The following is a 27900-nucleotide window of genomic DNA, read 5'->3' on the forward strand; positions in this document are numbered from 1 at the left end:
CCCCCCCCACCGCACGGTTGGAGCTGCCGTGGAGAACAGCGACCACGGCCATAACTTTCTAAAGAGCCCCTCCCGAGAGCGGCAACGCGAGAGGTGGAATTTGCCCCTACGAGTCCAAGGCCACCACCCCAGGGCTCAGGGAGGCAAGGGAATGTTTTTCCCCACCCCTCCCCCACTGCGGGGGCGTTGCAGCTGCCGCGGAGAACAGCGACGGCAGCCATAACTTTTTAAAGAGCCCCTCCTGAGAGCTGGGGGAGCCAGAATGACCTCTCGCATGTGATGTCCGAGCAGCAATGCCGCTGGGACATCACACGCAAGAGGTGGAATTTGCCCCTATGTGTCCAAAGCCACCACTCCGGGGCTCAGGGAGGCAAGGGAACGTTTCACCCCCCCCCCCCATAAAGAGTTCCTATCAAGAGCTGGGGGAGCCAGAATGACCTCTCGCGTGTGATGTCCGAGGGGCTCAGGGAGTCAACTCCACTCGGACATCACACGCGAGAGGTGGAATTTGCCCCTATGAGTCCAAGGCCACCACGCCAGGGCTCAGGGAGGCAGGAGAACATTTCGTGCGCCCCCTGTGGGTGTCGCAGCTGCCACTGAGAACAGCGGCAGCAGCCATAAGTTTTTAAAGAGCCCCTAAAGACAGCTGGGAGAGACAGAATGACCTCTCGCGTGAGAAATGGAATTTGCCCCAAGAGCCCAAGGCCACCACCCCGGGGCTCAGGGAGGCTGGGAACGTTTCGCCCCCACCCACCGTGTCCCAACAGATGGCTGGTGGGACCAGGCGGTGGGGCGGTGGGCTCCTGACTGGCAGAGCAGTGCTCCGGTGCGCTCCGGCAGAAACCGAGGCCTGCTTTGGTGGGTGGACTGCATGGTATTGTACCCCACTGAGGTCCCCATCCTCCCCAGGATCTATCCACAAATCTCCAGACATTTCTGAACATGGAGCTGTAAGTGGTGCGCTCCGGCAGGAACCGAGACCTGCATTGGTGGGTGGACTGCATGGTATTGTACCCCACTGAGGTCCCCATCCTCCCCAGGATCTATCCACAAATCTCCAGACATTTCTGAACATGGAGCTGTAAGTCCCCCTCCCTCCAGTGACTCAAGAGTGGGTGGCTTGATGTAGATTTCAGTCTGCTGGGGTGTGTGTGTGTGCAGGTTTCAAAATCAAATGTCTGGGATCACAGGAAGACTGGATAACCTTCACGGCCCTGCTGCCGTGGATGCATTAATATGAAAATGGTTTTTGTAATATTAGCCTTTTGGCAACATCACACTATCAAGGACGGATATCACCCTCCAGGGGGGAACCGGGAATCTCCAGGAATCAGCCCCTCTTCAGACTTAAGGGATCTGTTCCCATTGAGGAAACTGAAGCTTTGGCAGGTTGACTGTATGGCATTGTACACCCACAGAGGTTCAAGGCTCCATCCCCGAATGTCCTGGAGTTACCCTAACTGGATATGGCAAAAAAACCCAACAACCCATATCTCCCGTCAGTGACCAGGAAGGACCTGTTAAATCTACGAGCAAATGCAGAGGCACCTGTTGGTGATTTGTTGTGGATGTCCGTTTGCTTAAGGTGGTGGTGGGGGAAAATAGTTTCCAAAACCAGTTATTTTGCATCACAGGACAACAGGTTAAACAGACGGCCTGTGCAAGATGCCTTCTTGGCAGCACTGTCATGCATGTTTTAACAAGAATTCTTTTTTAAAAAAAACAACGTTGGCAACAGCACAGTAGAAAACAGGGATGCCAGTCTCCAGGTGGGACCTGGGTATTCCCACTAATAAAACTCCTCTACAGACGTCAGAGATCATTCCCCCTGGGAAAAAATGGATGCTCCGGAGGGTGGGCTGCATGGCATTGTACCCCACTGAGGTCCCCGTCCTCCCCAGACTGCACCCCCAAATCTCCATGAGTTTCCCAGCCTGGATCTGGCAGCCCTAACCCCCACTCCTCGCCAGTGGCCAGGAAGGACCTGTCAACCCTACTGGCAAATACAACCGAGTGGTTAGCTGTGGACGTCAGGTAGCTTAAGTGTATGCGTGTGGGGATGCAGTTTCCAAAATCGGATATGGTGTCTTACAAGGGGGACTTGATAACCTGATGTTCTGTGCAAGATGCCCACCCTTCCCCTGTCAGTTCTGATAATCTTGTGTCGTGGGAGATTGCACAGTGACAACACCTCTTTGTGGTCACAACTTGGGGTGGGGGGAAGCAGAGAACCATTAAAAGAAGGAAACATGCATTGAACGAAGGATCTGATAAATGAAACGGTGATAATTATTCAAGGATCCTCACATTTACAAAGCTGGTTGTTTAGTGACCCTAAGTTCTTGGCTCTCTCTCTGTGCAACGTATCAGATTGGTTGCAGTGAGGAAGAATGGGGGGAGGGGAGAATGACTTTTTGTGCTAGTTGTAGCACCAGGTTTGATCAACACATATCCTATTACAAAATACACATGCACTGCAAAACTGACCACTCAGATTATCGATAAACTCAACCTGCTAAATGGAGTTGAGGAATGCAGGGCCATCTATCACAGCTCTGGCAGATCGACCACACAGCACCTACCCATTTAAATTTTTGAACTATGGGAAAATATCCATTTTTTTCCAATGGGATGCAGAAAAAATATTCTGCTGTTCCAAGGAGGAAAATTAGAAAAATGGGGTTTAGACTGCATACACAGCATACAAAGCGAACCCCAACAGACTCAACTAAATGAAAAAATTGCAGGTAAGCTGTGTGTGCATAATCGGACTTTGAGATGCTGGAGGGGAATGGGTTGAAGCATCTCCAGGAGGAGAAAGAGGAAGAGGAGAAGACGTTTGACAACTCAGGGCCCTTTTCACCTCAGCCCAACCCGCTGGGTGACCCTTTAGCCCCCATTCCCACTCCCTGAAAGATTGCACAATGAACCGTATAGGTGGATCTCCAAAATGCATTAATTCCTGTTGGGTGGGTTACAGTGTAATCCATCCCTTCATCCACAGAGTTTGGAGGGCACACGTGGCTCTTGCCTCCCAGCAAGGGCTTGTCCCTGCAACCTGGCGATTCGGGCAGGCTGCATGACAGAGACTGCCCAGAGCCAGGGGCATGGCTTAGTGTGGATGTCAACCCAGGGCTCCCCAACATGATATTCCAACCACAATCTCATAATAGCTCTGCCATAGTGAACAAGTCAGAACACAAGGAGCGGTGGCACAGGAGATTTATCCTCTGGTTAAACATCTGAGCTGAACAGGACTGCTGTCAGTTCTAGCCCCGCGCTGGTGTGAGCAACCAGCCTTGTCCCCAGCTCGCCGTCCAGCCAGCGGTTTGAAAGCTTCGGCAAGTAGATAAAATGGGTACCACTCCTTACAGAGAGTGGGCACACTAAACCCCTGGTGGGGCGGTGTTAGCCGATGAGTGGAAGGTCCACGTGTAAGATCAAAAGCCAAGAAAGATCTACGCAGCATCAAAAAAAAGTAGCCTGTAATGGGCCATTCCGGCCATACGGTGGCAGTGCTGCGCTGAGACTGAGAAAAATGCTGACGACATCAAGCAACGCCGAGTGAGAATGCTGCCGGAACACGTCTGAAGCTTACAGCTGACCAAACTCCCCATCAACTGCGAAAATGTGTGTGAATTAAAAAGATATATCTTGTCCTTCCTTACCCCTATCATTGTTAGTCCTGTGTGAATTCATGAGTAACTGTAAATCACTTAGAGCCGGCAGCTCTGCAAGGATTGAGCGATCAATAAATTGAAAGATTATTATTATTATTTGTCTTGAGCCACTGCAGCTTGCCAGACTGCCCCTGAGGTGGCCATTCTCTCCAGTTGGCAGGTCAAAAGGCCTCCTTGGCTAGGCACCAGGATGGGGACCAGGAGGGAAGGGAAGGGAAGGGGTGGAGGAATGTGGCTCACCTGCCTTAATCCTCAAGACTCTCTTGATGGCTTGCAGGCGCTCCTCACCCAAACTCCACCCTGGGACAGCCCTGCAAGGCAAACACAGCGTAAGCAGGGACGGCTCCCGCACGCCACTCCACCGGCATCCTCCAGGTTCTTCCACTTCCTTCGGTGGGCCAACATCAACTGGGCCCATCGACCCGCATCCACTGCCTTCAATCCATGACTGATCACTAGTTCCCGATTCAGCCCATCGCATTCACACATTTACACCACTGTTCATCCCACCCCCCTAGGGATGGGCACGAATCAGAGGAGAAGAAGGCAGGGTTCAATAGGCATGAGGACTAGAGTGGCAGAAGGAGGAGGAAGAGAAAGAGAAAGAGAAGAAAAGAAGAAGCCAGAGAAGCCAAAAGTGAAGCAGAAGCAGCAGAAGCCGTAGGAGAAGCAGGAGAAGAAGAAGATGCATAAGAAGCAGGAGGAGGAGGAGGAGGATTTGAGTCTTTCTTCTTTATGAAGCTCAGGGTGGCTTGCAACGCAGAGAAAATACATAAAAGAATATACATCTCTCCTTATATATAATGGTGTTTTCGCATGGCAAAATTCAATGCATGCCAAAATCAGTTGGCTGCCGGCTGTGTCAATCACAAGGTCTCTCTATCCATTGGCTGTGTTTCCTGACTCCCTCCCACACAAGCGGCACCCAGCCTCTCAGCCTCAGTGTGCTGGGAGCCGACACACGGAACAGACGCTCGGGCGGGTGAGCGGTGATGAGGCTGAGCCCTCTCATGGCGGCCTCTCTTCCGACTTTTACAGTTTGGCTTCTTGGGTTGTATTCTTGAACCCTCAGCCTTTGCTTCCCGTGGCAGGGCGTATGGGCATCCTGTGAATCTGGTGCGAGTTTTTCAAAATGCCCGCCCACCCGCGGCACCGTTTCCCGCATGAATCCTACAGGGGATATCGCCTACACATGGTTGACTCCTTCCTACTTGCACGTCCATGCAGATGAAGCAAGAGAAACGCAGCATGCCTTTCAGTCATGCCGCATGCTCTGGTCCTTGGGGAAAAAACGAAGCACGCAGGAAGCACTGCCCAAACTATAAAAGGCCAAACATGAAAACTGAGGATGTTGGCCACTAGCAGCACACCGTCCCTGGAGAAAAACTGGGCACAGTTCTCCAGCAGCCCCTTCCCCAAGGTAGCATTTAGGGTAGTGGGGTGGTTTTACATTGCTGTTTTCTGGATGCACCCATAGACATAAGTTGATGCTGATTTCTTCTACACTGCCCAGCTCTCCTAAGGTGTTACTATATAGTTCCTGGTTTTGATTTCATTTCTAAGAGAAGTTATAGGCCACCTTCCCACTAAATGTTTGCAAAGCAGTGTATAATAAAATTTTAAAAATTAAGGGTCAAAAACAGTACAGCACAGAGTGAGGCAAAAGAAGCAAAATGAACCAGAAACAAATCAATGTGAGCAAATGATGTGGAGGCTGATAAAATATCAGTAGCACTTCCACAGATGACAAAAACAGACATGAGAGCTTGGACTTGGCACCCAAATGAAACAAACGTGGATCTATCAAGATATGTTTGGGCCTCTGGGGATGATTGTTTGTTAGACAGGCTGTCAGCTCTGAAAAGGTTAGGTTACCAAATGCTTGAACTCAGACACTGATCTCAGGACCTTTCTTTACACTGTACATTTTGCTGCCAGTACTGGAAAAAATGCAGGTTTTCCTTCGTTTTGTGCCTTATGTATTCACTTTCTGCCAAGTGTTTTTTGCTGCTTTTGTTGTTCCAGTAGTGCAGTGGAGCCTGTGATTTCCTGCATTGGCCTCACCAACTAGCTACAGAAACAACAAGGAAATGGAAAAACAAAATAAAACCCTAACACTTGGGGAACATCCGTGGTGATTGATTATTACCAAACTGCTACAACTATGCAGACACTTTTGCACATGGAAGCTTCCTTCTGTGTTGCACGGTTAGGTAGAACTGCTGTGAGTGCCAACCCTTCTGTGATGGCAGCCAGACACCAGTTGTCTGTGAAGCAGAAGGTGGAATGCCATGCAAAGTGCGAAAGGAATGTTGAACCCTCCCCCTGCTCACCGGTTCCATCCTCTGAGGTCATGTTTTCCTTACCTAATCACTGATACCACAAGTGAGCCTGAATGGGATAGATGACGCTTTTTCTGCCTAGACTGGTCCAATATTCAGTGAATTTCATAGAGTGAAGGAGATTTAAAGCAGGGATCCTTATACCTGTTGGCGAGGAGATTTAAAGCAGGGATCCTTATACCCTGCTGAGGTAGCCACCCTATGACAGCCCATATGACGTGGTGGTCAGGGCTTCAGAGCAGGGTAGAGGCTGCAGGAGGAGGGGAGACAGAGGGGCAAATAAAGGCAGGTTGATGAGTGGCCGGGAAGGAGATGGGATTGCCAATGTCAGGTTGGAAGATTCCTGGAGATTTGAGGGGTGGAGCCTGGAGAGGGTGAGGTTTGAGGAGGGGTGGGATCTCAGACAGGTACAGTGCCATAGACTCCACCCACCAAACCAGCCATTTCCTCCTGGGAAACCACTGAAACCACACACTGAATTCTCTGTTTTCTTGGTTTCCAACTGAAGGCACCGGGTGTTTTCTCCAAAAAGATGGACTCCAAGCTCAGTTCCCCCACCTCCCACAACTTCGGCCAGAAAAGGTCCAATGCAGAAGTCCCACTGAGCCAGGAAACTCTGAAGGAGATCGCCGACAGCACAAAATGGATCACTCTCATCACCACCAGCAGCCGCCACTCCCGGGACCGGGACAGACCCCCCAGCAGTGAGCTCTCTTCCCTCCACGGTTTGGATGACGAATTATTGGAGCTGAAGTACCTCCAACCCAGCATCACTCCTGAGCATTATTCCAAAGACACCAAGAGCATTGACAGCGTCCCAGCAGAGGCTCAGGGAAAGGAACAGCCTTGCCCCAAGCCTTGGAAGAGACCAGAGAAAGAAAGAGGGAGGGAAAAGTTCTGGAAAAAGAAAATGGGGAAGAAAAGATCGCACTCCCTTGAACCCACCTCCCCAACGATATGTTTCCTGCATGGAAAATGGCCGTATCGGCAGCTGGGGGACTGGGCACGAGGAACTGGGGAATGGGGGGAGAGCTTCACATGTTCAGATCTGAATTAACAGCAGCCATGGGGGAAGGGGCATATCTTACAGGCCTCTCAAGTAAAACATCGGAGTCCCTCCAGCCGCACGGACCACGTCTCCAAAAGTCGGCCAGCTGAAACCGAGCTTTGCCAGTCGCCTGATATTGTCTGGAGTCACAAAAATCAAATTTCCCACACAGGTAAATCTTCATTGGATGGTCATGTGGTCCTTGCCATGCAGTGGCTGATACAAAAATGACCTTTGCTGGCCAAAAATTCCATGTTCACAGGAAGAGAGGCTTAAATTGCTAGGAGAGGGAAGATGAATGGGACATCTCGAGCTGTCTATCCTTCCTCAAGTGGGGCAGACCCTGGAATTAAACTGATCATAGGGTTGCCTGATCCCCTGGCCAGCAGGGGGACTTGCCTGGAGAAATAGAAAGGCCCAGGCCTCATCGCCAGCATTGCACAGGAAGTGACATCATCACACCAGCGATGTCCAGGTGGAGCTCTGGTATTTGGGAAAATCTCTGTGGTAGAAGCCAGTTTTACCATAGAGGTTTCGCCCAAATACCAGAATGTCATCTGGACATTGTGGTGTGATGATGTGCCTTCTTATGCGACACTGGCAATGAGGCCTGGGCCTTTCTCTTCCTTCAGGTAAGTCCCTGGCAACCTTAACTGATCTCCAGACGACAGAGATCAGTTCCCCTGTAGAAAATGGCTGCTTTGGAGAGTGGAGAGACTCTATAGCATTATACCCCCACAGAAATCCCTCTTGTCCCCAAACCCCGTCCATCCCAGGGTCCACCCCCAAATATCCAGGGAATTCCCAAGCTGGAGTCAGTAACCCTAGCTGGTCCCCAGACTAGATGGGGACCACAGGTCTGACTCGAAACAAGGCTTCTTTCTGGAGCCTTGACTCTAAACCCAAAATGGTCCAAAGTAGCATAGAGCTCTTCCGTTCCCTCATAACAGTAGGGTGGGGGTGGAGAGTGCCATCAAGTCACAGATGACTCATGGCTACTCGGGAGGGGAAAAAACCTTTGCAGAGGAGAACCCACTGCAGGTCCTGGCTGTCAGGGACACGGCCCCGAGCACCGTTCAGCAGAGCATCTCGGGAGAAACCAGAGGCCAGGTTCTACAGAAGACGGTCAAAGGTCAGTGGTGGTGCCATCAAAGCCAACACCTTGAGACACCGTGGTCAGCTTCGGCTCACCCATTTAAGCTGCCTCACGCATTGCCCTGCCCTGCCCTGGATAGCCCAGGCTACCCCAATCCCACCAGATCTCAGAAGCTAAGCAGGGTTGGCTCTGATCAGTACATGGAAGTCCACCAAGGAAGTCCAGGGCTACTGGGCAGAGGCAGGCAATGACAAACCACCTCTGTTCTTCTCTTGCCCTGACTTGGATTGCCCAGGCTAGTCCAACCTCATCAGCCCTGGTGAGTATTTGGATGGGAGATCACCAAGGAAGTCCAGGGTTGCTATGCAGAGGCAATGGCAAACTACCTGTTTGTCACTTGCCCAGACCCAGGTGGTCCAGGTTAATCAAATCCTGGAAGCTAAGCAAGGCTTTTTCAGTCAGCCCCCCAATCCCAGTATAAGCTGCCCAGGAAGCGCAGAAATAATTGTATACTGACAGAGCTGGTATGGTATAGATCAAGATGGGTAGCCGTGTTAGTCTGTCTGTAGCAGTAGAAAAAAGAGTCCATTAGGATCTTAAAGACTAACAAAATTTGTGGCAGGGGAGGAGCTTTCCTGAGTCACTGCTCATTTATATGAAGAAGTGAGCAGTGACTCACAAAAGCTCATACCCTACCACACATTTTGTTAGTCTTTAAGGTGCTACTGGACGCTACTCTTTTCTACCGGAATGGTATAGCTACAGAGCATGAATCAATTCCCTGGAAACTGCAAATCCAGCCCCTGTTGGAATGTAGCCTTTCCAGCCAGGATTTTCTTTGGACAATGTTCTGGACAATGTTTCCCATGCTACTTTGAGCCACACACTTTCAATTTTTTTGCTCTCTGGCTCATGGGGAGTCTCCCTTTCCAAATATGTTCCGATGGATCTTTGGAATTCTTAAGAATTCTGAACAGGAGAGTTCTTTTCAGTCTGACTGGTTCACACCAAAATCTAGTGTTCTGTTTTGACTCACTACCAACCTCCAGATACTTACAAACAGGGCACGACTGCCAGCCTCCAGCATCTGATACTCAGAGGTAGAATGCCTCTGTACTTGGAGGCTCTCTAAAGGTAAAAACACAAAGAACATTAAGAAAAACACGTACTGTCTAGTCCAGCATCTTGTTCCTCTCAGTGGCCAACCAGGTGTCTCTGGGAACCCCATGAACTGGATGGAAAGGGAGTCGATTTCACATAAGAAGAGACCTACTGGATCAGACCAGTGATCCATCTAATCCAGCATCCTGTCTCACAGAGTGGCCAACCAGTCCCTCTGGAGGGAAACAACAGGGCATAGAGGCTGAGGATTTCCCCTAATCAGAACATCAGAAGAGCCCTGCTGGATCGAATCAATGGTCCATCTAATCCAGCATCCCATCTCACCCAGTGGCCAACCAGGACTTCTACAGGTCCAACAACAGGGCCCTGAGGGTCGGTGGAATGAGCTCCTGGAGGGCATCAGGGCCCCGGGGGACCTTTTACAGTTCCGCAGGGCCTGTAAACGGAGGTCTTCCACCAGGCCTTCGATCAGGAGCCGCCACTGCCGAGTCACTGGAATATGCCTTTATGGTACACTGTTGGACACCATCTCCTACCATTGGATTGTTATTGAAGCCGCCATCAGCTGTATTGCCCTTATTTGTACTTTATGCTGTATATGTGAATTTTAGTGCATTGATTGTTCTATTGCATTTTAACCCGTGTATTATTTTATTGTATTTTACCCATGTACACCGCCTTGAGCCAGTTTGTCCCCGCAAGGCAGGATATAAATTGAAAATAATAAATAATAAATAAATAATAGAGGCCGAGGCCTTCCACTGATGTTGCCTCCTGGCACTGTTATTTAGAGGCTGACTGCCTCTGAATGTGGAGGTTTGCTTTAGTCACCATGGCTAGTAGTTACTGATAAAACTAGTCCTCTACTATTCTATCTCCCCTTTTAAAGCTGTCTATGCCTGTGGCCATCACCACATTCTCTGGCTTCGAACTCCATATTTTATTAACTCTCTGTGTAAAGAAGTATTTCCATCTGAATTTCACCTTGGCAATTGTTATTAATGCAGTGCACTGTCTCTGAGCGTGGAGGTTCCACTGGGCCATTGTGGCCAATAGCCGCCGATAGACTTATCCACCACAAATCTATTTTCCTTCTAAAGCTGTCCAGCGGTAACCATCCCTGCATCTTGTGGCAGAGAGTTCCATAAATGTTTTGTAAATAAATGTTTTTTGTTCATGTGTCCCTGAACTTGAGTCCTAGGATTATGGCAGAGAAAGAAAAGGCTCTTTCTATCCACTGCACTTGAGGTGAGGTGAGTTATACTCAAGAAGCTGATCAGAAGTTTGTCATATTTCACACTCAGGGCCTGCACAGAGTGCTGCTGGACACCTGAAGCAGAATCAAGGTGCCAAATTGATAAATCTACCAAAGGCTAAATAAAGGCAGAGGGAAGATGGGAGATATTTGCTCCTGCCAGCAGAAGGATTCTACTTTGCCAAGAATTATTTTAAGCTAATGCATATCGGGCTGCAAAAAGAAAGTAGCCAATGAATTGTACCAATAGCGGTCTCTTCTTTAGAAGTCAACCAAAGATGCTGCTTCACTGAGAAGGAACTGCGCTTTCCCTGGCATCCTTCCCCCACACTCCAGAATGTGGAATGCAATGCCTGTCGTCCAGGGGCAGATCTGAAGGGCTCCAGTTTGGGGAAGCAGGTATGTCCTTTACAGCACTTCCTGCCTCCAGCAATCCAGACACGCAGGATTCCTCCTAAACAGTGTGCAAACCTGACTGATGCACTGACTGATGAGTTTCAACGTCTCTTCTCTGGGAGCGTGCAGCTAGTCTCCCCACGGATAAGTGTGACGGTTCCTTGGAGCCTGCTTGGAACCACGTTTGATAAGAGCCTCTCAAGATATTTCAAAACACTGCGATACACATGCACTGCCACCAATGCACTGTCTGTGATGGTTCCCAGCTTATGGACTTCTTTCCTCCCAGAAGTCTCATTGAACCTGCCTCTTACTGCATTCCAGAGAAAACATAACATTGTCTTCTTTAAGGCTAGGCTTCAGCAGACCAACAATCGTAACTTTATATGGTTATATACTTGGGGGATTTTGGTATCTCCTCCCCATGAGACACTCCGTTGGTGATGCAATTTTGTTTTTAACTGCAGAGACGCATTTTGAAGAAATAAACGTTTCTTTGTTTTATGTAACTGACTTGGATTCTCTCTATGCATATCTTGCCGATTCTCGTTGGGCAGTGATGCTCTGTATTCTTGGTGCTTGGGGGGCAACAGCAGGAGGGCTTCTGGAGTTCTGTCCCCGGTGGTAGGCCTCCTAATAGCACCTGTGTTTTGGCTGCTGTGTGACACAGAGTGTTGGACTGGATGGGCCACTGGCCTGATCCAACATGGCTTCTCTTATGTTTTTATCTACCACTTTGTGTGATAAGCGGGGACTTGTGGGACTGAACGCGAGTCCCTACAAAAAAAAATCCACACAGGAAACAAATTTATCAGAGAAACTGAGCTCAAATCATTCTACGTGACATACTAATTGTCCATATGAAAGGGTTTTCCCCCCCTTTGGGAGTACTGCTCACTACTCATGTGACACCTTCCCTCCATCTATAGGCTGAAGTGGCACAGTGAGATCAAAGTGAGCATCTATTTTTGCGCGGGAACTCCTTTGAGAAAGGAGTTCCAGGAGATGGCCTGCAACCAAGTACCGCTGCACTCCATCACCTCTCCATTGGAAAGGCTCAGGCAGTCAGGTGATGTGAAAGACCTCTGCCTGACATCTTGGGGAGCTGCTGCCAGTCAGTGGCCGTGTCCACACTGGCAGCTTGGTGCAATATGGTGCCGCCATTAATTGAACTGGTTTAAAGTGTTGTGGGGCATATCAACCACACAGCACACCCTGCTGCGGGTCACCCACGGCGACATCCTGTGGTAAAGCATCCACATTATTGCAGCGCCTCAGCCATGGAGCACGCTGCCAAAAAGATTCCAAAATTCATGTGCACATGCTCACACAGGCAATTAAAACAAACAAAAAAGATGCCTTCCTGGCAGCAGAATGGATCTGCAGGTTCGGACTGCCAAATCCGTTCTGTGCATGCTGCCCCACGTTCAGACAGCACGGGGAAACGAAAACACCACTTGTGATGTGGTGGCTTTTTAACCCAGCTCCAAGTGTGTACGGAGCCCCCCCCCCGTTCCAGAACTAGAGCAGGCTCAGCAGCAAGGGAAGTTAGGGAACAGTAATTTTGGATCAAAAACTACTGTCAGAAGAACCACAGATTCAGGTGGGTAGCCGTGTTGGTCTGATGGTTTGAGTCCAGTGGTACCTTTAAGACCAACAAAGTTTAATTCTGGGTACAAGCTTTCGTGTGCATGCACACTTCGTCAACACAAACTTTGTCAGAAGAACCAGTTTCTCCTCCTTCCACTTTGAAGTACTCCCCCCCCTTTTGTAATTTTACCCAAACCCCCCCCCCAAAAAAAACCCCACCACTCTCTAACCTTGGCCCAAAGAGAGTCTGCCATCAAGAGGAAGAAAGGTACAGCACAAGTTGTACCATTAAGGTATACATATTTTGTTCCAACAGATTACCCCCCACTACAGTGCTGTGCCGCCTAGTTTTTATCTCCTGGTGAGGGATTGTGACTACCTTATAATAAAGAACAAAGTATTTCCTGGAAAACTAACCGATTTTAAAACACACACATCAATTCGACAAAAGAATTTAGAGCGCTGCTTTGCCGCTGACTCTGGGTTGGGGAAAGTCCTGGAGATTTGGAGGCAAGGTTGCCAACTTCCAGGTGGAGCCTGAAGATCCCGTGGGACTACCGCTGATCTTCAGACGACAGGAAAAAAACTTGCACACAAATTTAAGGCAACTATTTTTAATAGTATACCTGGAAATAAACCGCGTCTTGCATTTGAGTAAATAGTGAATAAAAAAGAGTAGCAAACAACTCAACTAGATAACTCATAACTACAGGAGTTAGGGCAACTAGGTAAAAACTGGTAAAAATTTAAACACCCAACCCGATATTTTCCATGATGCAACACAACGACCCAGCTATACAACGCCCGCGTACGGGCAAGTTGAATTCGAATCGATCCTTCGCGCAATTTCCGTGAGACCGATGGTGAAACTCCCCCGCCCTGAATAATACAGGAGCTGAGTAAATAGTGAATAAAAAAGAGTAGCAAACAACTCAACTAGATAACTCATAACTACAGGAGTTAGGGCAACTAGGTAAAAACTGGTAAAAATTTAAACACCCAACCCGATATTTTCCATGATGCAACACAACGACCCAGCTATACAACGCCCGCGTACGGGCAAGTTGAATTCGAATCGATCCTTCGCGCAATTTCCGTGAGACCGATGGTGAAACTCCCCCGCCCTGAATAATACAGGAGCCATTAGTCAATCGTGTGAGCTCGTTTTATCTCCGCCTCTAGTTTCTTGCACCAGCCAATGGGCGTTGAATATCGGTGCGGTGACCTCAGCGCCAGCCAGCAGAAAGGTTTAGGGCGGAAGGAGGGAATCATCAGCTTGTAGCACAGAGGAACTCTCGGAGCAGCAATAATGGTGGGTGCTTTTTTTGCAGTCTGCTTGGGCTGCGGATCTTGGGGAGGCTCGGGATGTCTGAAGTTTTTAAGGCTCCAGTGAGCAAATAGCCAAACTGGGTTATTAGCAGGACCCCGGGTCACCTTGAATGGAAGGGGGAACCGGGGGTGGCGGCGGCGCGGAGCTGGACTGGCATCCTGCTCCTTGTAACAAGGGCCTGTGTCAGTCTCAGCCAGGTCCCTTGACTGGCTTCCTTTTGCACGGTTAACCGGCTTCTTTTTGGTTCTGTTTGTTGCCTACAGTGTGACTTCTCGGAAGATCAGACCGCTGGTAAGGTGCTCTTTACGCCCTCTCGCTTTGGGGAGTTGGGAACCTGGGATGGATAAGGGCCCAAGGGAAGCGGGCGGCAGGGCCGAATAACAGGACAGTGCATCATTCCTATATTCCAAGACTTAACCAAATTCGGAGTCCTAAATCCGCGTAAAGGCGGTTGGATTTACGGTTCTGTCTCCTTCCTCTGATTTTTCTAGCCACTCTACTGTCCCCCCACTCCCATCTCTTGATTGCAGCCCCCTGGATGGTGAGTCTGTGTGTGTGAAACGGTGGATTGTACCCTCGTCTAACCCGTTTCGTGGCTCCTTTGCTAATGTGTCGATTCTTCCCCACGCGCCCCGGAAGTTCCGCATAATTAGGCTTTTGGGGTCTTTGAGCTAGTTTGGATTTGAGTGTCGCCTCCCCCCCCTTCCTTAAACTCGACCGCACCCGTACCCAGCCGTTCTGCACGGGAATTCGCTTGACTTTCTTTGCATGGCTCATGCATGATGTTATTTCCTGGTTGAAACCTCCTGAAAGGACCCACCCAGCTTAGCTGGTAGCCTCCGTTGTCAGCTTCCCAGGCAGGTGCTATGTGTGCTCTTCTGTTCAGCCAAAGCGATCAGAGAGAAGCGGGCCCGAGGGGCACCGAGTTGGCTCGTGGGTCTCTCTCTCTCTCAGAATCCAAGTTCTGCGTTGCTCGCGAACAGGATGCGGTTGAGCAAGGCCGGTGGAAATGGCTGCTCCGCTTCCCCTTCTCTTTTTTTTTCCCCCCCGGCGCAAGCGTCTGTTGGAACTGGGTTCGAATAGACATTGTTAGAAAAGAGGGCTGGGATCCAGCGGGAGAAATGGTGGCGTCAGTTTCGGAGCCGCTCTTTGGAAGCAAAAGCCTTGTTTTCCATCGTCAAAGATGGGCACGCGGGTTCGTGTTCTCGTTTGATTTCCTTATATGGGCAAGAATCTCATTTCGACATGAAGCGGGGTTGGGAGCTACATTCCAACCCGGATCCCAGGCCCTGGGACGGAAATGAGGCCATAAACGGCAAAATCCGTTGCTGGTTATTGTCCGCATCCCCACTAAAATAAATAGGGAGAGTCTCCAAGTAGTTGTAACGGTGGTGCATGCTTGTACTTAGTAGTGGTTGGAAAAGGCATTAGTGGAGGACTTACCTGCTCTTAAAAGTTTGATTCTGCCAGGGGCTGTGCCGGGTACTTATATGCATAACACACTGCGCAGTCAAATGGGTTACAGTTTTGAGAAATACATTTTTTTTAACGATCAAACTCAAAAGTGCAACCTTCCAGCTTCCACACTCATTGTCTGAAGAGGTTATGGCCATATTAGCACTTTCCCCCAAATCTGGGAATGTGAAGTATCACAATACTGTAGGAAATTGGTTCAGAACTGGGCAGTATTGTAAAAGATACAGAGTTGAAAGCCTGTCCGGTGTTGGCTTGACTTTGGCTGAATATTGTCAGTGCCAGCATAGGGTTGAATACAGGGAGACTTGCATTGGAGTGAAACTGCCAAGGGACAGTTGTGCTGTAATCTGCCTGTGGCTCTCATTAAAAGGGCAAGTTCTCTGGCCAGTGCCACCCAAGGGACTACTGGAGCAGCACAGTGAGGAGGGGGTTGATGCTCTGCAGGGCCTCAGCTTGCTGGTTCAGTGGCTTTACATAATAAGCAGGGTGGTTCAAGGTATTTTGTCACCCCAGTAGAAGTACATCCATCACCTCCTGGGTCTGTACTGTCACAGCGTAGATCCAGGGGCTTGACTTAGCCCTGAACAGGCTGATGCAGACAACTGGGAGCAAGCTGAAGCCCTGCAGAGCATCTTCCAGAGAAATTTCTAGCCCTGGATCTAGGGTAGGAAAAAAGCCATTGGGCTTTTATGATCTGCCTACAAATGGGCACTTCAAAAATACAGAGATATGACTTAATGTTTGGTTTAATTGTTTGGTGGGAGAGCTGTTTGTTTGCAGTTGAAGCTGTAGTGGCATTAAAGTACCAGCTAAAACATCTAGCCTGAGGGGGGGAACATTTCTCAAGGATGGGAGGGGTCATAGCTCATGCGTCTAGGTCCTGAGTTCAACTTTGTTGAAGGCTGTGCTGAGAAAGACTTCTGCTTGAGAGTAGACCCAGATGTAACATACTAAGCTAGGTGGGCTGACTTGGTAGGCAGCCGCTTCATTTGTAAGAAGAAGCTGCCCTGAGCCTGCCTTGGCAGGGAGCGCGGGGTATAAACTGGAAAAATGATGCATGCAGGAGCAGAGTGGGGACACTAGTTCTTAGACTAGCACTCAGAAGAACCGGTTGAAATTGCTATGAAAAATTGGTACTTATCTCCCTTCTCCCCCCCCCTCCAGGTATGAGTTAAATAAAACACCAAGTATATTGCATAGTAAGAAATCAACTCTTCCACTATATAATCTTACTGCAGAGGCTAAGGGATATGGTGCTTTAGTGGTAGATGATCTGGTGGGGTTCTTGATAGTGGGACTCCCTCCGTCCTCCTCGTGCCCTAATCTAGTTCAGCTGCTGTGCATTGCTACTTCCAACTTCTCTGAAAAGATTTGTGTGAGCAGACGAGGCATTCCGTCTCCACTCTGGACACCCTGACGTGCACCCCTGCCCCAGACTTTGGACATAGGCTGTCACTGAAGCAAAATGAGTTGAGGCTAATTCCAGCCTTTGCTATAGAAAAAGGATTGAGGCTGAAGAGGTTGTGCTCTCTGGATTCTGTCTCTGAGCCCTCCTTTGCCAAGCAGGGAGTGGACTCTTATCTCTTCGGCTCACAGACTGCTCCTTGAAATAACCCTTCTCTGGAACAAATGAGGTCCTGCGGTTAGTTCAAGTGTTACCGTAATTGTCTAAAAGGATGACCTTGGTGGAGGCTCTGCCCAAAACATTTTTAGACGGCAGGGATGACCCTTCTGCTAGGTGGGAGGCTTGGTGGGAATTAATGCACAAGCATCTTGAGTTGACTGTCCAGAGCAATTAGCTGTTGGGGAGTTGCCCAGCTGGATAAAGGCATCTTTGGAATCTGTGAAGGAGATAATCTTAAAACAGTCTGTTAGTGGTGATGGCCCTACGCCTGGCATTGCTGCTATGTCAAACACTTTAATTGTTGATCTTAAATTGATGTGGGTCTTCTGAAGTTACCATTTCATTGTTGATCTTAAAGCAATATTTTCTAAATAGTTACCATTTAATCATCCCGTTATATCTCAAGGTAGGTTATCATGGTAATGTTGCACAAATGAAGCCTGAGACCAGCTTATACAGGAAACCAGGTGACCACTATACCAACTTTTGCTGTCACCAGTCATGCACCATGGCATTTTCGATTCTAGACAGATGCTTGGGAGATCTTCACTGAGCAACCTTGAACTGCTAGTCTAGGAATGGTGAACAAATAGCAAAGGCCAAAATTACTCCTTGAAAACAACTTGTGAACTAATATGTGACTTTGTACTATAGGACTGTCCCTTTTTAAAATTAGACCGCCAAGTTAAATGTACCAAAGTGAATCATAAATCACCTACAGCTCATCCTTGAGAGTGGTGACTTGCTGAGAGAAGCAGTTGGTAGAAAACCCATGATAGCTTAACAGACAGCTGATCCAGTTTGAAACACCTGCTTGTGGGCCATCAAATGACTGAAGGATCTCACCACCAAGACACAAGACCTTGCCACTGTGAAATGCATAACAAGTACTTGAATGTAACACTGAGAGCATTGTTATAGGTCCTAACAATGCAATCTAAAACATCCAAGGCTGCTTCTTATGTAGCTCTAAAAATATTGTATTATAGGCTATTTTGTCAACAGGTCCAACAGCAGTCACAAGTAGGCCAGACCAGACCCTGTTTAGGGAGGACTGATGTTCACAAATCTAGCACAACTGCAAGAACACCAACAGACTGGTGGTTAAGAACTTCTAAACTTTCTGGGCATTCCATCAAGGATCTCAAAACAAGGGCAATCAATGGAATTGGCTGCAGCAAAACAGGTGCAAGGATTTAACAACCAAGGTCTTAATAGGAGTTGTGGATGTCCTTTTTATTATTATTATTTGTATATATAATAATAAAATATTGTAATATATAAAATAAAATATCTCTCCTTATATATAATTGAGTAGTGGGTGCCAAAGTTCTAAAGGGTGGGGTCTGAGGAGGAGGAGGAAGAGGGGGACCTCAGACAGATACAATGCCATACTGCCCACACTCCAGACAAGCTGTTGCCAGTCTCCAGGTGACAGCTGGAGAGATCTTAAAGCTTTGGTGCTACTTCAAAGTTCCCCAGGAGCCCAAAACAGAGTAGTGTTTTGGAAAATCTTTAGGAATTGTTTGGTGCATTTACGATGGGGCTCCTGGGGAACTATTGTTGCCAATCTTGGCCCAGCAGCCATCAAACCATTCTCTTCAACCCCCTGCTGTGCAGCTGACTTTCCCCTAGGGTTGCCAATCTCCAGGTGGGACCTGGAGATCTCCCACTGTTACAATTGATCTCCAGATGACAGAGATCAGTTCCCCTGGAGAAAATGGATGCTTTGGAGGGTAGACCCTATGACATTATACCTGCTGAGTCCTTCCGCCTCGCCCCCCCGCCCAATGCTGCCCTCTACAGAATCCACCCCCCAAACCTCCAGGTATTTCCCTCCTTAGAGCTGGCAACCCTACATTCCCCTCAGTGCCTGTTGGTAGGCAACTAAGCTTGGTCCTGTCACCTACTTTGGCCTTTGGGAGAAAACACATTGGGGCCAGTCCTGATAGGGTTGCCAACTCCAGATGGGAAATTCCTGGAGATTTGAGGGATGGAGCCTGAAGAGGGTGAGGTTTGAGGAGGGGTGGGACCTCAGACAGGTACACTGCCATAGACTCCACCCTCCAAACCAGTCAGTCCCACATAGGGAACCATTGTTGCCAATCTCCAGGTGAGGGCTGGAGAGCACTCAGAATTACAACTGCTCTGCAGAAGGGAGGGCAGAAGTCAGCTGAAGTCAAAGGGGCAGATAATGGTAGGTTGATGGTTAGCTGGGAAGGATATGGGGTTGCCAACTACATGCTGACAAATTCCTGGGGATTTGAGGGGTGGAGCCTGGAGAGGGTGGGGTTTGCAGAGGGGTAGGACCTCAGACAGGTAGAATGCCATAGACTACACCCTCCAAACCAGCCACTTTGTCCTGGGTAACAATTGCTGCCAATCTCCAGGTGAGGGCTACAGATCACTCACAATTACAACTGCTCTTCAGGTAGCAGAGATCAGTTCCTCTGGAGAAAACAGTGGACTCTGTCATTATACCCTGCTGAGGTCACCACAGCAAATTGACACTGTTTGCCCAAAGCCAAAGCACTCCCCCAGAGCCTCTTTTTAGATCCCGTTGTATTGCTTTCACAACGGGCTTTACTGCTAGTTATAATATATAACATCATTATTATAAGTTTATTATAAAGCATGATGGCACAATTTAAGATTGTCTTCCTTAAGTTGAAGAGTCCACCCTTTAAAATGCAAATTGCTGCTCTTCAGCATCTGACAAAATGGACAAGTCTACAGAAGCTCATAGTCTCCTTTGGTCTTCTGAGTAAGCATTTTCATTCACTTTTCAACATTATCAAGAAAAAGATGACAGTAGGGCTGTTCACTGTTTTTAATTGTGGTGTTTTGTCTAGTAGAAGGATCTCACACCACCGTTGTTTGATAGGAGATATTTGTTTACATTTCCATCTTAGGCTCTATTAGAAACTGTGCTGCTGTCAACAATAATGATATCTGCTTCCTTCTCAGATGTGGCATGAAGTTCACATCTAGATGATCTAATAACAATGTGAATGGTTCCAATGGGATTAAATATCCAGTGGCTTTTTCAACTTGTGATATGATTATACTTTGGCCTTTCTTTAACTTTGCATAAAACTACAGACAACGTGTATAGGTCTTTAATCTCCCACACACCACACCATTTCCAAAATAATTTTGAATAGTGTAGCCACATAGGATGAAGTTGGTAGAAATTGGGTTGGGGGGAATTAGTTTGTTTTGAAGGTACTGTCAAGATGATTACCCCCCCCCCCCCAATTAGACTGATATGGTTACTTTTAAGGATCCAGTTTCCTGAACTCTGTACCTGGAGAAACTGAATACTGCTTGGAGAGGAGACAAAACTGTGCCCTTGTCAGTCATATTGTATCTCTTGATATCTGATAACAGGCTGGTTAGATATCTATGATTGGGGGGGGAAGGGGTTGGTCAATGAGACAGCTTTTGGCTTGAATTCTCTCCAGCTTCCTTCCCACTTGAACAGTCTTTTCTCCTGTACCACCTGAAGTGGGGTGGGGCAATCTCTCTTTAAAAATAATCTTGCATGGGGCTAGCGGCCCAAAGAAGTATTCTCAGAATTGTTGTTTGGCCTTTTGTGTGATTTGTGGTACTCTCTCATACTGCCTCCTGGTGGTTCAGTAATTCTTCCAGGCTCTTCCTTTCTGTAACTCTTCCAAGCTGATCCATCTCTTTGAACTTCCTATACCTTCCTTTAAAAGAAAGACCTGAGGCATATTTTGAGGAGCCACAATTTAAACGTAAGGGGTGAAGGGATAGCTTGATTCCTGTTGGTGTACTTCACCATACTGCTGGCATATACTGTATAAAAGGTTGCATTGCTTTGGGAGTTACTTTTGTTTCCCTCTTGCCAGATGAGGGAACTGCAGGGATTGAGTGACTTGACTGATTACTTTGGGAAGAATTAATCTCTCTCTAGATCGAAGTTGTGGTCTTTGGCCACTCTCATCCTTCGGGGGGGGGGAGAAATATATGAGCATCCCAATTCCTACCTAAAAGGCTGTCTGCCTGGTACCACCTGGGGCTTGGAATGGGAGCAAAAACAAAGTGTGGGGTGCTGTCTGGTATCAATGCATGAGGTTGCAATATAGTTTAAGGACCCACAGGTAGCAAAACCATAAGTTGCAGAAAGTAAATTCATATAGAGGCAAACACCAGATAGCTGCTCCCACTGACTGTTGAACCAATTGATTTATTTGGATTCTGTTCAGAAACTTCATGCATCTGTTCCTGGAACACAGAATACTGCTAGATTAGAGGGAATTGGGGAAGGGCTCCAATTGCTTTTTTGGGGGGTCCGCATTTAATTAGTGGAGGGTCATGTATGAGCCTAAGGTAAGTAGTGGGAAAACAGGGTTACAAAGGTTGATTTACTGATGTTGTGACCTCCAAATATGGGGCAGGCAACCCATTCAGCCCCCTGCTGCCCAGATAGGATGGGGTTTACTGGGGAAAGCGGCTGCAGAGGAAACGGCACCCAGTTGTTCCAGCAGGTCCATTGTTTCTTCTGTGGTCATTCGACCCTGTCCCTAAAGTAGGGGCAGGCAGAAGTCAACCACGGTCTGTCTCTTGGTGGGCCTTGGTCAGATCCCATAAGGCAGCCTTTGTGTTCTTAAATAGGAGTTGTAAAATCAGGGTCACTTTAAGACTGATGCCGTAGGTGCTAAGTGATCCTGAGTACATGGTCTTGCTTTGTAAACATTAAAAATATCAGTGGAACCACAGGGATTCTAGTACTTATTTGAAAAACAATAGTATTTTATTAGACTGGAGTCAGTTCATCCTTGCGCTGGAGAGTGGGAAAAGCCACTGATTTTAAGGTGCCGTTTGTCGTGCGTGTGAATGAAATGGTGGTTGTCTTTGAGCTCTGTGTTGCTTTAGGTCCTAACCCTCTTGGCTTACTGTGACTCTCTGCAGAGTTCAAGGAAGCTTTCCAACTCTTTGACAGAACGGGAGATGGCAAGATCCTATACAGCCAGTGTGGGGATGTGATGAGGGCCTTGGGCCAGAATCCCACCAATGCAGAGGTCATGAAAGTCCTGGGGAACCCCAAGAGTGATGGTGAGTGGCTCTGGTCCTGCAGCAGTTCTGTGCTCCCTTGTGTGTGTGTGTAGGTTTTTTTTAAAGGGGGGGGGGTTAAGGTTGCTGATTTCCTGTATGCTGAAATTTGTAGTCCAAGGAGAGCTTCTCTGCAAATAGAAGGTGTATTAGATAAAGCAGCAGCTGTAATGCAGACTGTTTGTATCTTGTAACTGAAGCTTGCAAGCGTTGTACTCTTGAGTGCAGAAGTCAGAAATCTGAAAAACTCTGCATTTTTTTGGGGGGGGGGGACCTTCTAGTCCTTAGTCTTGCAAGTGTGTGACCAGTGCATCCCTTGTGGAATCTCCAAAACCCGAAGAAGTGCTGAGCATAATTTGTGTTTGATCAGTGGGTTATCCACTGTCTTCCTCTGCTCTTTCCCACTTCTAACAGAACAGCATACTGTGAGCAAATGTATTAAGTTGAAGAGTCCACGGTACTCTGCTTTTTTGTGGATTACCTTGGTGCAGAATTTTTACTCTGTTCCTAGGTTTAACTTGAGCCTCAGCATCTGTTCTAAACTCCAGTCCTGAAATGGGTATCTTACAAGAGAATTCCTGGCACCCAGCATACCACTGACTGCCTGTAACACCTTCTCCTCTCCCCTTTGTGCTTTTTAAAGAAATGAATGTGAAAACTCTAAGCTTCGAACAGTTCCTGCCCATGATGCAAACCATTGCAAAGAACAAGGATCAAGGCTGCTTTGAGGATTACGTAGAAGGGCTGAGGGTCTTCGACAAAGAGGGAAACGGCACAGTCATGGGAGCAGAGATACGCCATGTTCTTGTCACTCTGGGTATGGCTGGATTATAGTTTCTTGAATCTTGACCTTTAATAAATCTGTCAACAAATCATTCTCCCTGGCCTTTGTGGCTACCCCAACTGCTTTTAAAAGGTTCTTGTGATTAAAAGCGGAGGGAATGATCTCTCTTCTTACAGTGGCAGAACCAAGAATATAAACCCAGAATCCAAGCGCTTCACTTACTAGATGTCATACACTTCCCAGGATTCTGAATCTCTCCCTGTTTTGGGCACAGCATGATGTGGTCTCAGAGAACCAGCAACTGTAGCAGCTAAGCTGGTTGGTCCCTTGAATGGGGTCTACCAAATGGGTGCATAAAGTAGTCAGCTTCTTCAGTAGTCTTGAGCTTCTCGAACTAATCCTTGTTTTGAGACAATTTCTGGTGGGCATGGAGCTGCTCCAACACTGGGTTGAATTTGGAGATCCCGTGTGTCTTCTCCCAAGTTTTCTAGAGTGGCAAAATCTACACTCTCCTCCCAGATTCTGCAGAAGAGAGAGTTGGTTTGAAAAATGGAGTGTCCCCCCCCCCCCCCCCCCACGGGGTACATATATGTTGTTATAGTGCAACCCATAGGTACCTTGAAAAAAATGTATGTGTTGCGGAATTAGGGCTGGATTGAGTCTCAGTCCTTTGCTGAAACTCTGCAAAAACTCGGGTACACCTATGATACTTTAATATCTATAGTAATTAGCCTATAAAGTTGAAACTTTGGTTCTGTTTCCCAGGAAGCTTCAGGACTGCTGAGCACTGTGGCCTTCACTGTACACAACACTGTCTCACATGACTTTTGATTTCTGGGAATGCTTATACTTTGCAGAAGTCACTATCAAATTCTAAATAGATAAGAGTATCAGAAACTAGCTTCCTTCATTCTGTGAGTTACCCTGGCTTAACCCAGCTTTCCTTGACTTTCCTGACCCCAGATATAGAAATAAAGGGGCTGACTTTGTTGTATATGTCAGATATATGTCAAATGCTCATCATAGACTTGACAGTTACATTTGCATCAGTGGGTGAAAGATGGTACTTCATGTCTTATTTTAGTCCTGTTCCTGGTTGTTCAGATCAACCACCCTGCCATTATGGGTGTTGGTGGAACAACCAAGGATATCCTTTTTAGAATTATAAGTGCACTGTTTATGTATTGGGGTTGTGTTGAAATATTCTGTGTTGAATATTGAAATGCTACAAAAATGTTTTCTGACTTAAGAATGTGTAATGGAATAAACTGAGTTTTGATTTAGAACAGCTGTCTCTCTTTTGATGAAATCGAGAAGCCAGTTTTTCTCCCTCCCCAAAATTGAACACAGTGGGAATGAGGGCACACGTTACAAGGAACTGCTGATTGACCAAAGATCCCTGAAATTGTACACTTGTATTGGGAGACTAGTGTTTGAGCTGGAGCACATTAGGTGGCCTTACTTTCCTTACAAGAGGAGACAGGGCCTGGGGAGTATGTGACCTAGATTCCCCCCCCCCCCATTTTTTTAATGTGAAGCCTCATTAAATCAGCCTGTGTTTCCTACAGGGGAGAAAATGACCGAGGAAGAAGTGGAGATGCTGGTAGCTGGCCATGAAGACAGCAATGGGTGCATTAACTATGAAGGTAAGGGATGGAGGTGGCCAGAGCATATTCTCTGATGTTCATTGAATATTCAGTCTCTCCCCATCTAATGGGTTTGCAGGGTCTGCCTCTTATTTGGGAGAAATGTATCTCTGTAAAGAGGAAGAACAACTCCGGCAGTGGAATGGAGATAGCTGGGCTCAGGAGGTGCCATTAGATACAGCAAGGAACCATCTTTCTTTCCCCACAAAGAGCACGTGAAGCTGTTTCAGAGTCCTTGGCTGCGATCACACACGCTAATTAATCCACTTTCAATCTACTTTCAGTGCACTTTCAAACTGGATTTTACCGTGTGAACTGGCAAAATCCAGTTTGAAAGTGCATTGAAAGTGGTTTAGGGTGTGTGATTGCAGCCCTAGTGTACTGCATGTTCTCACTGGCATTTGAGGATGTTTCTGGGCTTGGATTATGGAGGGGAGGAGCTGATGTTGAGGCACTCCTGTCTGTCCCTGATTCTCCTCTTGCACCTTGTCTTGTGGCTCCTCTCAAACATGTAAATGGCACCAGTGTTCTAGCTTGGGAACAGTCACATGGGCTGGTACTTGCACTCCATAGTGTTGTGTGTAACGAGAGCTCACGGATCAGAAGAAAGCTTAGTGCCAACGTTACTCTGTCATAGGAGTTAATGCCCTGTTGTTGGGGTCAAGCTACTCTGAATGTAACTGAGCCAAAGGTTCCATGTAAACAAATACATGAACATTGTGGTGTATGTGTCTGTCTCTGGGATGTCGTGAAGATAATTGGTACAAAGATCACAAGACATCCTAGCAGTACAATAACATGAGCTACAAAAGATGTGCTGTCTGCCTCAAGTGGGGTGGTGTCAGTGATGTTCCATGTGTCTGGTTTTGTTTGTTCATCCGCTTGATCAATTTTGATGTTTCTTCCTTTCTACAGCATTTGTGAGACACATCTTGTCAGGGTGAATTCGAACGGGGTACGCCTCCTCCAAACCTACCTTATATTTTTTTAACAGCCTCCTTTTTTTGTTGACATAAAAAGGAAGACTTTGGTTTGCATTCATTTTTTTCCCCCTCCATCCTTTTTTTCCGTTCAGTATCTTCCTTTATTTCCCCCCAATCTTCAAGCATGTCTCTGCATGTAGCTGACTCTCTAAGTAATCCAAGCAAGGGTGGCTGGGGGGGGGGGATGAGGCAGCTCTGACTGGTTAAAGCAAGACTGTGCCTGTGTAACCTTGCAGTACTCAGGGCAGGGATGTCGGCGGCAGCATGAGGGGAGACAGTGTCATCTTGGCACAACAGAGGCCTGGTCTGAATATTACACTTGCCACAATACTGGCTAGTGCTGTGGTAGGTGGCATGAATCCTTGCCATGTGTGCATTGGGGATTTACATGTGCAGTGCGGATTTACATTGCAATGGAATTTCCCCCTCTCTTGGGACTCCAAAGAGGTTTCACAGCCAATGGATAATTAACTTCTTAAGGAAAGCCGAAGTGCTGGTGTTTAAGAGAGCCATAGACACACAGAAGCTAGATGGTCTGTATTTTTTAGACAGTTTGGGATTGGGATAAATGCCCTCGTGGATGGATACATGATGTTGCCTGTGACCATCGGGCAAGCTGCAAAATACTACAGGTTTAAAGCGATAGTGTCTGATTAAAGAATTCTCGCTGTAACATGCTAACAGTTCGACATGCCACATCCGCGTGGTCATTTTTACCAACAGAGTACATCATATGAAAACAACACCTGGCGTTTTCAAAGTGTAACATTTAGACCAGGCCTTAGCAGGGTGAGGGCCAAGAAACAGCATCTGTGTTGCTCTTGAGCAGCCCTTGCAACTGCGGGGGAACACTCATGCCACCACCTTCCTCATTCCATAAAAGTGAAGGCCGATTCACAGGTGCTTTTCTACAGACAATCCTTCCCAAAATACCCTCCATGCTGTTTGGAGCCCTGGGCCCAGTGCCTGCTGTTGCTTAGAAGTGGAAGCTGCTGATGTTGTTCTTTCCTCTGGCTTGGTCATTGCTTGCTCTCTTGCCCAGAAGAGCGGATGGTCCACAGGGCTCAGGTGGCTGGCAGTAGTCCTCCTGCTGAGGTGTGGACCTTAGCAGGAGCTAGAGTTATCAATCTCTGGTGCTGGGCCTTAATACCACATGTACACCAGATGCTGGCCTGTACAAACAGCAGTGGTCTCTCCCCTGACTCCATCCAGCTGATGGGATCATGGGAATAGCTGTGCCTGCTTCTGGGTACAGCCGGAATCTGTGTAGGTGTGAAAAAAGAGGCAGTTGTCTGTAGAGGCCTGTGTGTACGAGAAGAATATGGTGTGAGCTATCCTGAAGTTTGCTGTCAAAGATTGTGCTGGGCTGAAACTAGGGTTGGGTCTGATACGGCTTCTGGACTATAGTCCCCCATGTGTGCTCATCCCTACTGCGGGGGGGGGGGGATCCTTAATTCCACTCATGATTTAGGCCAGACCTGGTCTGCTTCAAATTATGGCGTTTGTAAGGCTTGTTCACCCCACAAACACACATACAAAACTAATCTAGCTGTTCCTCAGCAGAATTTGCTGAGAGGGGTGGTTTTAAGAGACCCCTGTTGTAGGCAATGGAGCTGTTAAATGCACTGAACTAAGGCTTTTTCTAAAACTGTATTTCATCTCTGCTGCTAAAGTCATGTACAGGATTCTTTTCGTAAGCCACACTTCAAAACAACTTTGAAAGCTACCTGAAGGAAGTCCTAAAAATTAAAAGGAATTCATTTCAATTGCTGTCAGTCATAAAACTCCTTAAAAAACACAACTTTTTGAAGTGCTAAAATTCACGAAAGGCATATCTAAGTGCGCTACCATAGGTGGAGTCTGTGTGGCGAAGCTGAAACTCTGGGCTCTGCCAGGGAAGAGAGCCTTGCCCAGTTATTTCTTCTCTGGGTCTCCTACTATATACAGCCGTCTCCACCCATCCCCCACCCCCATTTGCAACAATCATCATCACTATATCTAATAGCCAAGTTGCCCCCTCCGTGCGGATCGCTATATCCGCACTTCGGGGGCACTTGGGGGGCAGGGGGAGGTCTGTGCACTCCTGGGGCAGTCCCCAGGGGTGCACAAAAATCCTAAAACTTGAAAAAACTTTCAGGGGGATGTTTAAATCCCTCCGAAAGTGCAAGAGCGTTCCGTGCGCATCGCTTGGAAGGCAAGCGGCGGGCGGCCGGGAAGCAGGGCGGCGGCGGCGGCGGGCGGGGTAGCGAGGCCCAGGTGGCTGAAGCCTCCCGAGGCCTCGCTACGAAGGCGGGGTGGGGGGGAAGAGCCGAGGGGGATGGGGTGTACTTACCTCCCCCTTCTGCTTCCTCTTCCTCCCTCCCGTGGGCCCCGCCCCTTGGAAGGTGGGAAGGGGAAGGGATGGGGAAGGGGTGAGTAGACCTGGCCTCCTCCGGAGGCCAGGTCTACCCCT

At 47.9% G+C, this 27900-nt stretch overlaps 1 protein-coding gene across 2 annotated transcripts in view; it reads left to right on the forward strand.

Moving 5' to 3' along the window:
* The first annotated feature begins 13763 nt into the window (after positions 1-13763).
* The window catches only part of LOC107120921 (myosin light polypeptide 6), a 17462-nt gene continuing 3325 nt past the window's right edge, over positions 13764-27900 (forward strand). Inside the window, exons 1-6 of one of the 2 annotated variants that reach the window (XM_015423708.1) lie at positions 13764-13841; positions 14123-14150; positions 21895-22038; positions 22679-22852; positions 24388-24465; positions 25381-25420. In XM_015423708.1, the coding sequence (XP_015279194.1) occupies positions 13839-13841; positions 14123-14150; positions 21895-22038; positions 22679-22852; positions 24388-24465; positions 25381-25409 (456 nt within the window). In that variant the 5' untranslated portion in view covers positions 13764-13838 and the 3' untranslated portion in view covers positions 25410-25420. The remainder of the gene's footprint in view (positions 13842-14122; positions 14151-21894; positions 22039-22678; positions 22853-24387; positions 24466-25380; positions 25421-27900) is intronic. The other variant, XM_015423707.1, reaches the window with a different exon arrangement.

Source organism: Gekko japonicus, unplaced genomic scaffold, assembly GCF_001447785.1.
Source record: "Gekko japonicus isolate JY-2015 unplaced genomic scaffold, Gekko_japonicus_V1.1 scaffold33, whole genome shotgun sequence".
Taxonomy (NCBI): Eukaryota; Metazoa; Chordata; class Lepidosauria; order Squamata; family Gekkonidae; genus Gekko; species Gekko japonicus.